Source organism: Pogoniulus pusillus, chromosome 37 (genome assembly GCF_015220805.1).
Source record: "Pogoniulus pusillus isolate bPogPus1 chromosome 37, bPogPus1.pri, whole genome shotgun sequence".
Taxonomy (NCBI): domain Eukaryota; kingdom Metazoa; phylum Chordata; class Aves; order Piciformes; family Lybiidae; genus Pogoniulus; species Pogoniulus pusillus.
In genome coordinates, this window is record NC_087300.1 from 4,169,402 (window position 1) to 4,186,773 (window position 17,372).

General features: G+C 49.5%; 1 protein-coding gene across 1 annotated transcript in view; it reads left to right on the forward strand.

Moving 5' to 3' along the window:
- Positions 1 to 5,163: 5,163 nt before the first annotated feature.
- The window catches only part of LOC135190956 (protein argonaute-3), a 44,661-nt gene continuing 32,452 nt past the window's right edge, over positions 5,164 to 17,372 (forward strand). Inside the window, exons 1-2 of the mRNA XM_064172804.1 lie at positions 5,164 to 5,281; positions 14,879 to 15,050. Of these exons, the coding sequence (XP_064028874.1) occupies positions 5,263 to 5,281; positions 14,879 to 15,050 (191 nt within the window). The 5' untranslated portion in view covers positions 5,164 to 5,262. The remainder of the gene's footprint in view (positions 5,282 to 14,878; positions 15,051 to 17,372) is intronic.

The following is a 17,372-nucleotide window of genomic DNA, read 5'->3' on the forward strand; positions in this document are numbered from 1 at the left end:
AGACCAGGAGCTAAGGCGTGGTCAGGAGGGGAGTGAGCTTTAGGAAGGCTTTTAGAGAGCAGGGAACGCATCAACACTAAGTGTCCATGTGAGAGAAGTTAACATTCCTGTACACAAGTGCCTGCATAGTGACACAAATCCAGCACCTCCATCTCATCCTCTGAGCTCTGGCTTGTGTTCATTGAAAGCAGAATGATCTCGGAGGGGGGGGCCCTACCTGCTCCCCCCTCTGTCGGAAAGCCCCTGGGGTAAGAGTAAAATCGGGGTCAAGGTTCTCTCTGCAAATCAGTTTGTTCACCAGCATTTACAACGGAAAGCTCCTGAGCGCTGCTGCTGTGCAGCGAGGGGCGAAGGTGTTTCGGTTTCTAGTTTTTATTTTGGTGTTTTAGTTGGGTCTGGAATTCTGAGATGTCTTTTAGTAGCTGCGGCATGGCTCGTGCCATTTTTAACCATTTGAGAAGAGATAGTGTGGGCATTTACAGACACAGCTCGTTGCTCTGCGACGAATTTGTTCGTTTTGTTTGTTTGTTTTTTTTAACCTTGAGACTTGAAATGTAAAATGGACCTTTAAGATTTGCACTCATTTGTAAGGTGGCTGTTCATAGAAAACTATGAATGAAGACTTGCTGATGTAGCACCTACTTTTAACAGCAATTTTAACTACACAAAAGCTTCACAGCTTCTGAAGCTCTCAGCTGTTGACTTGCAGATCATGTTCTGCCCTTATTTCACCTTCTGCGTTGGGTTTTCATGGGTTTGAATAAATGGAAACAAACAACAACAACAACAAAAAAGAAGCCAAACTCCATAGCTGCTGTGCCCTTTTGAACCCTCTTTCCATCTTGGAAGAAGCTGAGGAGGGGTCCGAGTTCCCCGCATGTTTTGTATCGTGGACTATGCACCGTCTGCGCGGCTCCAGCCTTTCCACCCTTTCCTTGTCCGAGATGCAAACGGTAACTGCATGTTGAGGTGCTGTGCATTTTGCTCCCCGTAGCAGATAGGTGTTAACCCCGACACATATCAGGATCCGTAGTTAGCCGCAAGCCCCACGCGGGACAACCCGAGCGGCTCCCAAGGTTCTGCCTTCTCCCTGCGCACAGGGCTCCTCCTGCTGCTGGAAGCGTCGCCCGGTGCTTGACGTTCAGGGGGAAGAGTGACTTCGGTTATCCATCAGTGGTTGAATGCTGTTGGTCTCCCTTATGTCATATCTGAGCTTACTGGAGGCTGGGGAGCCCAGCAGCCCTCTCCCCACAGCTTGCAGGGGGCGTTCTGGCATCCACAAGCCTACGACCTGATGTCTTAGTGTCAAAAAGGCCAAGCGCTCAGCGTTGCCTCCGCGGAAGGTTTTCTTCTTGGGAAAGGAGTGCGACAGGAGAGAACGTGCTCGTTTCAGGAAGGGAAAAGCCAGGCAGCAGGACAGCAATAAACAAGAGAAACAAATTATCTTGCCTGGGTGATTTGCACTTCAATAGTTGTGAAAGAAAATCGATGGGACTCCAGTGCTTTTGTGTTCCATTTTTAGCCCCTTTCATACCTCCTTTATACGAGCGAGCATTGAACTGTACATGGGGTGTTTACAGGACACTCTCTTTGGGCTGTTCTTTTTCTTGTGGGTTGGGGGGATTTTTTGTTGTCCTTTTGGGTTGTTTTGGGCTTTGTTTGGTTTTCTTTTTGCTTTAGCTTGATCTCTGTATGGTCCCTTTGTTGACTAGATGTGAGCAGTTGATGTACAGTACTAAACCAAGCAGCAGCACAAAACTTACTAAGAAAATGCGGCTTAGATTGTCAAGGTTGGAAGATCAAATTGGGTTTGTATTGACTGGAATGAAAACTGGCAAAATAGCAACAAAATCTTTGGATTAGGCCAAAAGAAAACAATGTTAGCATCATAACCACCTCTTTATAAAATAAATTGGTATGATTAAAGAGCTCCAGAACACTGTATTTAGGTTTGATTTGATTGCTTTGTGGGATACTCTTTTTTTTTCCCCCTTTTTTCCCCCCCACTTTCTTTTGCCTTGGTCATGATTTTTGCTTGCAATGTTGACTCTGCAGTCCCAAGTGTCTGTTACCCTGTAACTGTTGGCAGAAGACCTAAATAAAAGCAATGTGAACACGCTGGGGTGACACTCCTGAGTCAGATGGTGAGGGGGGAGGTCCTGGCTGGTGGTGAAGGGCTGGGCTGGAGCTGAAGTGCATCTTATACCATGGAGGATCCAAAACCCTCACTTCTCAGCTTAGGAAACACTTAAGGGAACAAAGATGTGTTTAAAGCTTGTTGGAATGTGGTAGCCAGACCTACTTATTAAAACATCGTCCCTCTGAGAACCAACCTCCTATGAGCTCCGTGGGCTGGCAGGTCCCAGGAGCACACATCACAGTCTGCTGCTCTCCGGACACCTCTTGGTCTTCAGGGTTATCAAAGGCTGTTGGCTCCAAGGTGCTTTAAGGGTGGATTTCAGATTTCCTTTTGGATTAGGGTTAAACCTTATCCATGGGCTTTCTGCAACTGCATCACGTTTTACATTCCCAGCTACTGGAATTTCTTGCAAACATCCTCATCCTCTCCAATGCCAACAGCTCGTAGTAGCATCTGTGTGGCCAAAACTGGAGACTTTGTGCTGAAATCTCTGAATTTTTTGGACCTGCTGGTGCTGTGCCTTGCAGATGTGCACTGACATACCTTGAGCTGATGAATTATTTAGCAGCTGAGCTGTAACTGGGGTTTTGAATAATGCTGAGCAGTCTGAAGGAAGTGCTTGCTAATGGCAGGCACATCCTCACTGCCTGCTGTAGGCGATAGCAGGATCTATTTTCCCAGACCCAGCATCCCCATGGTTCTGCTGCCATCCTGCTGCTGGTTTTAAGGCCATGTCATGGGTTTCTTTAACTCAGCTACATAGTAGGAATCTTTGGCAGTTTCAAGGGGGATGTTTCTGTGAGAGAGGTGCCACAGAAATTATTCCCTGTGCAGCTGAGTCTGAAGTCCTGGAAAACAGGTCGGAGTCCTGGTTTCAGATGTTAGCTGGGCATTTGAGCCCTGGCCTTCGCTTCTGATTACAGGGGCAGAACCAGGAGTGCTTGGTACCTCCGAGGCACTGCAGTTTGCAGAGATCTCTTCCCTCCACCATATCTGCCCGATCTCAGTGATCACATTTCCCCATCCCTCTCAGGATTTCAGTTCAGGAGATACTCCAGTAGTTTACTTCGAATTGGCATTGGTTCAGCATCCTGAGTCTGTAGCTTACCCAAAAAATTAGTCTTTAAAAGTGTAAATTGAGTTTAGTGGACAATATCCAGCATGATCGTTCTTAATGATGCTGAAAGCTGGTTTGTGAATCTCCAACTCGACCCAAATTTTCAGTTCTTCAGCACCTCTCCAGCTGTTTATCAGGGGACAGGCCTCTCTGACCACCAGGCAAGGTGACATCCTCTCAAGTAGCAGGTTCAGATCTGCTTGGAGATGTCTTAACATGTAGTTCTGACCAAAAGCTGACCTTCTGGGGACAGAGGACACAGATAAAGGTGCCACTGCCCATCACTGGGCTGGGTACTTCAGAACCACTTCTTCATGTGGTCACTTTGCATGTTTCACCCTCTGCTTGTTTGCTGACAGTTCAGGTACCAAATCTGTAACAAAGTGGTACTAAACCTTGTTAAAAGCACTGAGAAAATAACAGCCTTGTGCTCTGAATTGATGCTGAGGTAGCAGATAGTAGTCTTTATTCTGCTCATCCCCAAGTTAACAGTCTCATAGTTCCTCTACAAATGGAAACAATCAACAGGAGGCTCAGGAGAGACCTTATTGCTGTCGGCAACTACCTGAGGGGAGGTTGTGGCCAGGAGGAGGTTGCTCTCTTCTCTCAGGTGGCCAGCACAAGAGGACACAGCCTCAAGCTATGCAAGGGGAGATTTAGGCTGGAGGTGAGGAGAAAGTTCTTCACTGAGAGTCATTGGACACTGGAATGGGCTGCCCGGGGAGGTGGTGGAGTCGCCGTCCCTGGAGCTGTTCAAGGCAGGACTGGACGTGGCACTTGGTGCCATGGTCTGGCCTTGAGCCCTGTGGTAAAGGGTTGGACTTGATGATCTGTGAGGTCTCTTCCAACCTTGGTGATACTGTGAAGCCAATCCTTTGGTTGTTTTGGATATGCCAAAGGATACTTAGCAGTTTTTTTAGTCAGTTGAGTGTGCACTGTCAGATGGTTTTACATCTCCGTCCCAGAGGAGGCTGGCTTAGAGCCCTGGGGGAGGTAAGGCTGTGCAGTCACACGGGCGCCCTCGCAAGCTGCAGCAGCTGCCTCTGTGCTTCGCTCAGGCCCTGCCGTCCGTCAGCTCCCTCTCCACGACCTTGCCGAGCCACTTGGCAAGGTGCCCTCGGTGCCGGCAGCGCCACAGCCACACACGGTGCGCGGTACCAGATGTTTCTCTGGGTGTCCCTGGCAGCGCGCAGGGATCGTGCCGGCACCGCCGCAGCTCCCGGCCAGCACGCTGCCGTTTCCGGTACACAGCGAAACGCTCGGCACGGTTCCTGAGCCCGACCGAGGCCGAGGCGTGGGGCTTCTGCCGGTGGAAAGTCAGCAGCGCACCTCGCAGGGGGCTGAGCTGGGGCTCCCCGCAGCCGCCGCATGCTAAGCTGCCAGGGCAGGCTGGGCCGGCTGGAGGGGAGGGAAGGCACGCGGCGGGGCGCAGCTCGGAGGCGCCGGGTAGAGCCCACCCTGCGCCTCCTGCTCCTGAGGCCCCGCCGCGGCCAGACCGCTCCTGCCCCGCGGCGGCTGCCAGCCCCCCCCTGCGCCCCGGCCCCTCCCCTCCCCCCCCGCCGCCTTCTCCGCTCTGTTGCCGAGCAACGACTCTGGCTCGCGCCTCCGCCGCGCGCCCACCGGCGGCTTCCGGCCCCGCTCCGCCCTCCCCCGCGCGCGCCCGGCCTCCCGGAAGTCCCGCCCCCCGTCAGGCAGCGCGCGCGCGGCTGGGCGGGACTTCCGGCAGCTGGGCTCCGCGCGCGCGCGCGCGGCGGGGGCAGAGCGGCAGCGCGAGCTGGGGCTGCGGGCGGCTACGCAACTTCCGCCCGGGGGGCCCCGCGCGCCGCCGCCAGAGGGACCGGGCCGGGGCGGGCGGTGCGGGCGGCCGAGGCGAGGCGCCGGGCTGCGGCCTGTGGGAGCGGGGCGGGCCGCCCAGCGCAGCCCAGAGAGCGACCCCCGCGCCGGCCGCTGGGCCCGGCTCAGCCGCGGAGCCCGCAGCCCTGAGCGGCTGCGCCCAGCTCCATGAATGGAAATCGGCAGCGCAGGTGAGGAACGCGGGCGGCGGCGGAGCTCGGCCGCGGGGCGGGGGAGGGGGAAGGGGCATCGGCTCTGACCCGCGCCCCCGCCCGCCGCCGCTTGGCTGGAACGGGGCTTCCCCACGCGTTTCACCCTCCCCGCGCTTCCCGCTCGGGCGGAGCGGCGTGCGCTGGTGGGACGGGAGCGGAAGCGGCGGGTCTGGGCCGTGCGGGTTCGCCTGAGGGCTGAAGCGGGCGGAGAGGAGTTGTGCCCCGCCGACCTGGCGGGGAGAGCCGCAGAGACCCCGCGGTGTGGCTCTGGAAACCGGGGACAACCGGGCTCCGTTCCCTGCCGGGCGGTCCCTTCTCCCGTGGCGGAGGGAGCGGAGAATGAATTTCTTGTATTTCATAAGCGATGTTGCCCAGGCAGCAGCTGTAGGCCGCCTTGCATAATCTAACCGTGATGGTGTCTGAGGCACCGCTGCGAGCACCGAGGTTTGCCTGCGAGCAGCCGCCGCCGAGGGCCGAGTTCAGCGGCTCCTGCCCGCCAGAGATGTGCTCTTGGCCGTTATGCAGCTGGTGGCTGGACTCTGGAATTTTAAGGCTGATCGCGCGTTCCTCCAGGAGTGCTGCTGCACAGCCCCAGCCCAACATCTCTTCATTCCTGCTTCCAGTCGCTTGATCATTTTCCATGGGAAGCACATCCTTAATATTTATTACATTTATGTTTAAAGCATCTTTTGAGAGTGGGAGAAGGAGGTTACCCTTCACTTTGCCAAAGGAATGCGTCTTCTGGTGGAGAAGTGGAAGAAGAGTTCAGATTCGGACTCTGTTGAATGCATGAGGTAGTGAGATGGCAAAGCGCATATCCAGAGCTACCTGGAGCCCCATTCCTGTCCCTTCAGGAGGTGCCACAGCGAGTGGGAATGTGAGGCTGAAGGTGTCAGTGCAGGACTTGCTTTTTCATCTCTCCATGTGTAACTTACATGGAGATGGAAGTTAGTCGTGGACTTGGCTGGAGAAATTTGCTGCCTAAGCTATTGTCCCTGGTCTGTATGTGTTGGGAGTGAAGGTGCTGTGTTGTAGCAGTTTAGTGGATTTCAGGTGATGTCCTTCTAAATTCTGTGTCAAACTCTGATTCTAGGCTGATACAATTCAAACTGACCCATGACAGGAAACAGATTTGCAAGAGTTAGCCAATAAACCTTTCACTTTTGCTTTGGTGTGAATTTCCCTGCGGTTAGGCTCTGAAATGTACAGTTTTGGCACAGCACTCACTCAGCTCCTGAGGAGCTCAGTGTGGGGGGGTGACTCTTCCCACCTCTGCTGTGCAGAGGGGAGCATTTGGTGCTGTTGCCATCCCCTGTTTTGGGGATCCTTCTGGCACTCAGACCTCAATATTGACTCAAGAGGTCACAAACCATCCTTGGCAAAGTGAATCAGGGTTAAAGTTGTGTCGTAAAAGGGAGAAAGAGTTTGGGACTGGCTTCCTTTTCTGTGTGTGAAGGGAAAAGATGGAGAGAAAAGGCAGAGTAGAGTAGCAGGGTTGTGAGTACACCTGGAGTAAAGCATGGAAGTATGTGCTAGGAAGTTTTTCACCGTGAGAGTGGTGAGAGCCTGGAATGCGTTGCCCAGGGAGGTGTTTGAGGCTCTGTCCCTGGAGTTGTTTAAAGCCAGACTGGATGGGGCTCTGGGCAGCCTGCTCTAGGGTAGGGTGTCCCTGCCCATGGCAGGAGGGTTGGAACTAGATGATCCTTGTGGTCCCTTCCAACCCTGTCTGATTCTATTCTGTTCTGTGTTTGAGGTGAACCAGTGCTGTAGGTGTCTTCCTACTTGTGTTGCAGGCTTAGCTGAGGAAATCCAGAGTCTGCCTCTGCCAGTGCTTGTAATTATAACAGTTTAAAGTAGGGGCAGGTGAAGGTTGGCATGTAGGGCTCAGGTTATGGTGACATCAAGCAATGGAACACTCCCTGTCCAACACTGGAGTGAAGTAAAAGTAGCTCTTGGTCACAGGTTGAATTTAGCATCATCCAGCAAGTGAACACCTGAAGGCAGGAATATTAAACAGTGCTGCTGTGGCGTTGGGGATGCTCTGAGCCTTGTGTATGGCTTCTTTTACAGCTCCTAAGTTGTTCTTTCGAAGCTCACAGCTTTTTGTGCTCCTGGTCTCTGATGTCTCTTTTCAGTCCATGCTGCATGTTTTAATGAAGCACTACAGACACATTCAACCCTCTGTTTGCTCCTCTCTGCTATCTATGGACAGATACAACACTGAGAACTTAGTTTGCTCTTTCTGTCTTCTGAGCAGTGATTTGGGAGGACCATAAAAAGTTACATTTTTCTGGGTGGGGTAGAAGAGGGAAGAGAATGAATCATAAGTGCTTTCCAAACTTATTCTACTCCAGAGCCTATGCAAAAGGAGGTACAATGGGAGTTCTGCTCTAGAGTTGGAGTGGAAGCTGTTTGACTCACAGTTTGAACTTTACAGATTGTTCCATCCTCATGGCTTCACTTCCTTAGTGGGAAAGGTGTGGTTTGTTCTGCAGGGGCCTTCCTAAAGTCAGGAATGTGAACATGTGTCTTAGCTCTTGGTGTTCTGCTCTTGGATAATTCTCAGCTGGAAAAAGGGGAGCTGCTGCTGACTAGCAGGTAGCTGGACAGCAGTTGAAGGTTGGTGAGTGTGGGGGAGGAATAATGGTCTCCAAACAAGAAATGGGAAATCAGGGAAATAGGAAGGAGTGCACTAAGAATTCCATATGCTTAGGTTCACAGAATGGTTTAGGTTGAAAGGGACATTAAGGATCATCCATTTCCAATTCCTCTGCCATAGACAGGGACACCTCTCGCCAGCTCAGATTGCTCAAGGCCATTCATCCTGGTCTTGAACACCTCCAGGGAGGGGGCATCCACAACCTCCCTGGGCAACCTGTGCCAGTGTCTCCCCACTCTCACTTTATAGAATTTCTTCCTAATCTCCAGTCTAAATCTCCTCTCCTGAAGCTTCAATTCAAATTTCTTGCTCATCTCCAGACTAAATCTCCCCTCCTCAAGCTTCAGTCCATTCCCTCACCTTCCTAATGTCCAGTCTAAATCTGTCCACCTCCAAGCCTAAAGCTGAAATATTTTCTTACCAAGTGGGGTTTTCAGTGTCACTGCAAGGACATGGTGGGAAAGGCTTCTTGTAGGGACAAAAGGTGGTGACAGTGAAGACTGTGTCACGTTGCCTTCTGGTTTTGGTGTGTGGAAATACCTTCCTGAGGAGGAGTATCCTTGTGTTCAGAGGTTGTTCTCTCCTAGAACAGCTTTACATATAAGCTGCTTCTTTGGAGCTTGAAGTTCTTTATGATTAGAGTTTGAAGGGCTGAGAAGCATTTATGATCTCCTAACTGCTTCCAAACCCCTTTGCTGTATTTTCATAACCATGTTAGAATAGAACAAGTTAGCACACACCATTAACTTGTGCACTTGGCTGTTGCTGAGCCTGGCATCCAAAATGTTGGCTTCTGATGAGTTCTAACACGACTTTATTATCTGAAATCTTGCAAAAAAGAAAGAGGAGCCTAAATTAGGAGTAGGAATGTTTAGAAAACGTGGATTGCATTATTCATAACTAATGTAATGCCACCCAGCGAGGCTGCAGCCACAGAAGTAAGGCAGTTCATGATTTCTGGCAGAAGGAAAGAGCTGCGTTATTGAAACCAACATCTAAATCTAATCTTCCCTCTCTAGTTTGTTTTAATCTAGAATTAACTTATTTTTTGGTAATGATAGGATTTTCTTTGAGCTCCACAGGCTGGGCCTCTTGAGTCCAAGCAGAGGCCAGGGGCCCTCTGAAAGGGAATCTTTCCCCCCCCCTCCACTTCCATACTGAGCTTTCTCCCGTGTGCAGGCTCCAGCCTGGCAGTGAGAGCTGCTGGACAAATCTGCCTTGTGTTACTCACCCAGAGTTAAATAATATTTTACCTCTTAAGGCTGTTCAATCACCCATTCAATGAGAGATTTAGAAGTGTTTTATAAAGTAAAAAAATCCTGTTAAGTAATCACAGAACCACATCAGCTGTTGATGGGGTTTTTTATTGATGTTATAGTGCTGAAGCCATAGTAAGAAAGAAGATCTTTCTTTTTCTGGAGGCTTGGTGAAGATATCTTCTTCTGTAAGGAAAGGACCCTGTGAGAAAATCTGTGTTTTCTATTAGCATCTTGCTAGAAATCAGTGTTTTGCTCCATGCTGTACAACTTCCTTGTGTGCCAAAAGCTACAGCTCTCCATAAAATGGCTTGTTGGAAGTGAATGCAGATTTCTGTGCTTTGTCCTCCCTGTTGAGGCTTTATTTTAGCCAGGGCTTCCTTTGGTTGTTAGGTAGATTCCAGCCTGGCTTTGGGTGCAGGCCAGATGTGCTCTGTACTGCTGGCTGCACTGCCATATAAAAACATAGCCAGTCTGGGGGTGTTTTATCTTTATTGTAACATCTGTAATTCCTCAGAGGAAAAGGTTCTGATTCAGAGCTTATTTTAGCCATTGGAAGTGTTGCCATTGTGGCCTGGGGTAGGAGCTGGCTTTAGCAGGGCTTTGCACACTCTGCCCTGATGAAACCCCATCTGGAGTGCTGCCTTCAGTTTTGGGCTCCCCAGTTTCAGAGAGACAGGGATCTACTGGAGAGAGTCCAGTGGAGGGCTGATGAGGGGAGTGGAGCACTGCCTGATGAGGAGAGGCTGAGGCACCTGGGGCTGTTCAGTCTGCAGAAGAGAAGACTGAGAGGGGATTTAATAACCATTTATAGCTATCTGAGGGCTGGGGGTCAGGAGTAGGGGGACAGGCTCTGCTCACTGCTCCCTGGGACAGGACAAGCAGCAATGGATGGAAGCTGCAGCACAGGAGGTTGCAGCTCAACACAAGGGGGAACTTCTTGACTGGAAGGGTCCCAGAGCCCTGGCACAGGCTGCCCAGAGAGGTTGTGGAGTCTCCTCCTCTGGAGCCTTTCCAGGCCTGTCTGGATGTGTTCCTGTGTGCCCTGAGCTAGATGTGTGGTCCTGCTCTGGCAGGGGGTTGGACTGGATGATCTCTTTGGGTCTCTTCCAACCCCTGACATCCTGTGAGCCTGTGATCTGAATAATGACCCTGGAGACTTTCACTGCATCCAAGTTCTGCTGGAGTGAGTGGTTCCAGTGCCACTTGAAGCTGTGGATGCCCCCTTCCTGGAGGTGTTCAGGGCCAGGTTGGATGGGACCTTGAGCAGCCTTGGCCTAGTGGAAGGTTTCCGCTAGTGGAGCTGGAAATGGATGATCTTTAAGGTCCCTTCCAACCATTCTATGAATCTATGAAACTCGTGGGCAGCTGCCCAGAGTGGAACTTCTCTCCTGAAGGCCCCAGGAGCCCAAAGGTTTCTCCATCTCCCATGGAGCCAGGCTGTGCTGTGGTGATGCTTTAGGAAAGGCTTCAGCTGGCACCTTTGGTTTTGCAATGGTTAAGTGACATCATTCTGCCAGTCGCAGTCATTCCCTGCTGTTGAGAAGAACACATCTTGTAGTGGTTTTGGTTGGTGTGTTTATTTCCATCAGCTTGACACAGGGCTCAGGCATGAGCCAGAGTGAGTCACCGATAGGATACGGGAGCCGGAGCTGTCCTCGGAGAGCGGCGCTTTGGTGTTTGTGTTTTACTGGGGTTTGAGTCACAGGTTTGAAGCCAGTGACACAGGCTTTCACAACAGGCAGTCTGGCAGCAGGGTGGCTTCTGCAGGCAGGATAGTCCCTGTGAGTGTTGCTGGTCTGCTTGGACAGCCATGCCAGAATTCAGTTCCAGCAGATTGGTGTTTTTAAGGTAGCTTGGCCAGGGGAGCAAAGCCAGCTGCATTTGGAAATCATTCCTTAGCCTTGTACTTCTTATTTGTGACCAGAGAGGTGTAGAGATGTAGCTCCAGGCAAGGACCCAGGCCTGAGCTTGAGGACAGTTCTCAAGTCAAACAAGAGAGATCTACAGGGAGGCTTCTCTCAGCTCAAGAAAGGCAAAGAGCTGCTGGACAGACTCCAGTGCAGGGCTGCTAAGGTGCTGAGGGGTCTGGAGCATCTCTCATGTGAGGAAAGGCTGAGAGATGGGGCTGCTTACCTGGAGAAGAGGAGGCCAGGTGGGATCTTATTAATGCTTACAAATATCTAAGGGGTGAGTGTCAGGAAGATGGGGTCAGACTTTCCTCAATGGTCCCCAGTGAGAGATCAAGAGGTAATGGGCACAAACTTGGACACAGCAAGTTCCATCTAAACATGAGAGGGAACTTCTTTGATTTGAGAGTGGCAGAGCACTGGAACAGGCTGCCTCAGGAGGTGGTGGAATCTCCTTCAGAGACTTTCAAGTTCTGCCTGAAGGTGTTCCTGTGTGACCTGCCCTGAGTGATCCTGCTCTGGCAAGAAGGTTGAGCTCAGTGATCTCCAGAGGGTCCTTCCAAATCCTGCCCTTCAGTGATTCTGTGATTTATTGGCCACTTTATTCCTGTTGGCAAAGCCTGGATTCTGACTCCTCCCAAGGTGAGTGGTTTCCTGAGGAGCTGTGTGTGGTGCAGCTCAGCCAGGGAGGCTGAAGAAAGTCCTTGTCCAACAATAGGTATTTTCTTGGTTTGCTCCTTGCTTTTTCCCAAGGAGCAGGAGTTTGAGGCCTGTTTGCTTCTGTGCTTGGCTTTGGGCAGAGCATTGCTTCCATGGCCCAGGATTCTGGAGAACTCCTTGTCTTGTATTAGTAACTCAAGGTCATTTCTCAGTCTGGGGGCTTTGGTCACCAGGATTCTGTCCATCCAGGGGCTGAGCACTGGGATACCATTCCCAGCAAAGGCTTTCTCACTTAAACATTCTTTTTAGTGTCCCTTTGAGAGAAGGTAGCAACAAAGGGCTCAACCATACTGAATTTCCCTGTTGGGTGTGCTTCAGCTTCATCACCTAACCAGCCTTCATCTCCATACAGACTTCTTTCTGTGCTTATAGATTTTTTAGCAACTGTTTTTACCTTTTAGGCAATTATAGCAAGTGGGGTGGGTGAGACAGGCCAGGCTCTAGCAACTGTTTTCCTGTTCTCTTTATTTCAGCATTTCCTACGGATAGGGACTAAATATAAACTCTAGCACGTGTGGCAGTGTGATATTAAAATCAGCTCTTGAGTCATTTGTGTCACTCAAGTGTTCAGTAGTAATTTTTTTTTGCATGTGCTTGTGTTCTGAAAATATATCTGGAGTAAATTGTGGAGCTGCTTTTACTGGTGTGAGAGTATTCAAATGAAGAGAGAAAGTTGAAGGGAACAGATGCTTGCAACAAGTTTTGCATAAGCAGAGTCTGTGAGGCTAATTTAAATGATGCTTCTTGGTTTGTGTTCCTTTCCATGACATGAAACAAGGTGCAGAGGAGCACCACAAAAATGGTCAGGGGGCTGGAGCACCTCTGCTGTAAGGACAGGCTGAGGGAGCTGGGGGTGTTCAGCCTGGACAAAAGAAGACTCCAGGGAGACCTGAAAGCAGCCTTCCAGTACCTGAAGGGAGCTACAAGAAGGCTGCAGAGGAACTGCTTCCAGGGGCCTGCAGTGATAGGATGAGGGACAATGGTTTGAAAGCAGGGAAGAGTGGATTTAGATTGGATGTTAGGAACAAGTTCTGCACCATGAGGTGGTGGAACACTGGAACAGATTTTCCACAGTGGTAGCTCCATCCCTGGAGCTACTCAAGGCCAGGCCCAACCAAGGCTCTGGACAACCTGATCTAGTGGATGATGCCCCTGGTGACTGCAGTGGGGCTGGACTAAAAGAACTTTGGAGGTCCCTTCCAACCCAAACCATTCTATGGCTCCAAGCTAAGCACACTCACGTTTTTGGTGCGTTTCTGGGTAGAGCCAGACAAACGTTACCGTGGAGCTGAGTTTTGTTGCTCACCTCTTTGTGCACAACTTCCCCCAGGAATTATGGAGATTAATCAAAAGGCAAATAAAACCATTTTACCAGCACTTGACATTTTAACTCTTCTCTGAAATGAGTGGGCTGGAATTGCTGCTTGCGTCACTGAGTAGGAGTAGAGGGGAGAACTTGCAACAAACTTAACCGACCACTCTCTAAATTGTGGCATTTGTATGATGAGTAATTTTTTAAAGCTTGAGCTACAAAGCATCTTGGTTTTGTTGCTGTTTCCTGATTGCCAAGAGATATTTTAAAGTGGAAATACCAGCAGAAATTCCTCAAAGTGCACTGGGTTTACTACTATGTTTGGTTTCTTACAGCATGAGCAATGCAGAGCTTGAGCTGAGGATTCTCAGCTAAATGAGGCACAGTAAATTAAATCAATAAGCAGATGAGAATGTGACATCCATTGCTAGACAGCTGCTTGTAGCTGGCTTTCAAAGTGCCCATCTCTTATTGCAGATTTGGATGCTGGCTCTGAGCAGCTAGGGATGTGCTTCTCTAATGTGTGAGCAATCAGGAGGTTTACAGTCCTGAGTCTTAATCCAAGTCTTTCCTCTTCTGATCAGTCAGCTTTATCCATGCAGTGAGACAGGAGGTAAAGAGTTTACTCCTCACCCATCCATCAGAGTTCAAGAGTTGTCTACCTTCACTGACTACGATAATGGTGGCAATGAAACTAAGAGTTCATCATAAATAGAATCCCAGAATCGTAGCATGGTAGGGGTTGGAAGGGACCTCTAGAAATGCAGTCCAGTGCTAAAGCAGAGGCACCCACAGCAGCTTGCCCAGGATGACAGATGGGTTTGGAATCTCTTCACAGAAGGAGACTCCACAACCTCTCTGGGCAGCCAGCTCCAGGGCTTCAGCACTCTCACACCAAAGATTCTTCTCCTGTTCAAATGGAACCTCCTGGGTTCCAGTTTGTGCCCTTTGTCCTGTCACTGGGCACCACTGAGAAGAGTCTGTCCCCAGCCTCTTGCCCTCCTCCCTCTGTCCTTTATCTTTTGCTGAGCATTGCTCAGATCCCCTCTGGGGTTGCTGTTTTCCAGGCTCAACACCCCAAAGACTCTCAGCCTTTCCTCCCCACTGAGATGCTTCAGGCCCCTCAGCATCTTTTTAGCCTCCACTGGAGTCCCTCCAGTAGTTCTTTGTCTTTCTGAACAACAAAACATCAGTACAGATCTGCTTCCAGATTGTTGTATTCTGTGTCCCTGGGGTGTTCAAAGGAGACTTGCAGAGCTGTGTCTTGGAGTGGCAGACAGGGTCTCCACAGTGAAGGAAAAGTAGCTTCTTTGTAATTTGCTTTGAAAATCTCCTGATGTTGTTCATGCCAATGACAAACTCGTCAGTAAGGAAACAGTCTGGATGTGGGTGGAGGCTCATGGAGGAAAAATGGGCAAGTGTCCATTTGGAGCTGAATAGGTTAGCACCCTGTGCAACCTGTGCTGTCTGGCACAGCTCATTGTCCCTTCTCCCAGCATGTTGGCTCTGTCTGTTCGTCCCTCCAGCTGGTTCAAGGCATTGCCTAAGAATGAAAACACCTATAAATGAATAAGTCTGATCAGGAGACAAATGTGTACCAGCAAGGGCATGGGGCATTATGTATTCTTAAATTGCTGAGGTGTAAGCAGGCATCACCTCTGCAGCACAGATTGTCTGCTGGGCTGATCTTCTGACCTCTAACATCTTCTTCTTCTGCAGGACCCGTCGGGGCACAGCCCCTCCTCATGGTGCCCAGACGTCCTGGCTATGGCACCATGGGCAAACCCATTAAACTGCTGGCCAACTGCTTCCAAGTTGAAATCCCAAAGATTGATGTCTACCTCTATGAGGTGGATATCAAACCTGATAAGTGTCCTCGAAGGGTGAACAGGTAAGAAGGTGAAATTTCTCTTGTAAATTATATTGGTAGTGAAAGTGTAGGCAACCTACTGAAGTAAATCTATTGACTGAGTGGCTTCAGATCTGGGCATTGTGCTATGGAGACCTGTCTGCAAGTGTCTGTGATGGGTGCAGAGCTTTTTCCAGCTTCTCTGCACTATAGTCATGACCAGATGCTATGAAGTGGGACAGCCGTGAGTGATCACAGTAGTGTGTGAGCCATTTATCAGCAACCCTCATTCATCAGGGCAGCATAAATAAGGTATAGCTGCAGGCAGCTACCTTTTTTGGTGCAGTACTGGCTGGTGAATCATTTGAGTTAGCAGGAATCTGCTCCTCTGGGTGTTTTTATCCTCAGTTGATACTGAGATAGGTAATCTGAAGGGTTCCTCAGTTCAGTTCTCTTGGCTGCTGTGCTCAGGAGCTAGTGACTAAAAGCCATGGCTGTAGGTACAGGAGGAGACAGCCTCCAGCTGGAAGAGTGCTGTGAAAGCACCACAGACAAACTGATTTCTCCCTTGTTAATAGAATTTCAAGCAATCATCTCTAGCATATGTGAAAAGGCCAACCTTGGCTTGAGCTCCACCTCTGTCCTCCTATCGTTACAGCATTTTGTGTAGCACATTGTATCCCATCTTACTTTCCTGTCTGTGATGCGTTAGGGTCAGGGAAATCCTTTGCAAGGCTACTTCATTTCTAGGTTGCTGGCTCAATGGACAAAACATTTTCATATTCTCTATCTGTTCATTTAGTAATCCAACAAACTCTAAGTATTGAGTACTTCAGCCTTCACAGGTTTTTATATGTGGTCTTAGAACCATAGAATGGTTTGAGTTGGAAGAGACCTCCAAGGACCATGCTGTACAACCTCCCTGGAGTTAACAGGGGCATCCTCTGTTAGATCAGGTTTCTTGGAGCCTGACCTTGAGTACCTCCAGAGGTGGAGCTTCAACTACCTCCCAGGGCAACCTGTTGCACTTTTCCAGTACTCTCATGATGCAGAACTTGTTCCTGATACTCATTTTAAATCTCCTCTAATTTCAAGCCATTGCCCTCATCTTATCCTTGCAGGCCTTTACAAACATTCCTTCTGCAGCCTTCTTGTAGCTCCCTTCAGGTACTGGAAGGCTGCTCTAAGGTCTCCTCACAGCCTTCTGCTCTTCATGCTGACCAACCCCAGCTCCCTCAGCCTGTCCTTATAGCAGAGGTGCTCCAGCCCACTGACCATTTTTGTGGTGCTCCTCTGGACCCTCTCCATCAGCTCCATGTCCTTCCTGTGTTGAGGACTCCTAGCTGGATGCAGTATGCCAGATGACATATTACCAGAGCAGAGCAAAGTAGCAGAGTCACCTCTCTTGATCTGTCTTGGTGCTTGTTGTCCTAAATCTCATAAATTTGAGGAGCCAGAGAAGCCTTTTCAGAGCAGATGTTCAATGGAAAACCTGACATGAGAGCTATAATCGTTTTTTTTTTGGCTTGAGGATTACAACATTTCATATTTCCTGTATTTCTTTTCTGCATTGAATAACTTCTTTTGGGGAGGAATTACTTCTTAGTTTCTTGTGAAATCCATTTCATCAGTTGGAATTCAGGGTAGCTTAAAAGCTGTTTTTTTTCCTCTTTCACCTGCAACTGAGTTTTTCTGCATTTTAACAATAGCTTATTGCTAGGCTTGATTCTGCCTGGTAAAGAAGTGGTTTGTTTCTCTAGAATAAGAGAATTGTGATGTATAAAGTAGGATACAGTTGGTGTGCCACTGAAACACAAAGAATCCCCAAAGAATTCAAATCCTGAAGGCATGTTTCAGTTAGGGGTATTGCAGAAGTCTCCTGGGATTTGATACATCCACTACTGGGAGCAAGAAGCCTTTATTTATACCAGGTGAAGATTTTACAGAGTGCTTTCCAAGTGTGATTTCAGTGCCTAGATTGGCTCACTACTTACTGTCATCAGCTTAGATTCTCCCAACTTTTCTTTATCCTATACCTGCCTATAAACTTGATCAGGCTTTTACTTGATTTGCTTCTGAAACAGCAGGTGAAGGACTTAAAATGAAGACTCTTTTTGTCAGGGTGCCTCATTTTTTTTTATACACACAGTGCAGGCAGAATCCAAACCTCTTGTTAATTGAGGAGCAGCTGAACGTTGCTGGGTAGGCTCCAATTAACTGCTGCTCTCGTGAGCTGGCACAGCTTTCCCTGATGGGTTTGTGCTAGTTTTTCATAAAACCAGCTTGTGGGATTCTTCCAAGGTAAGCCTGTCCTTGTTTTCTACCACAGAGGTTGTACAAAGGCCTCAGTCATACCTGGGACTT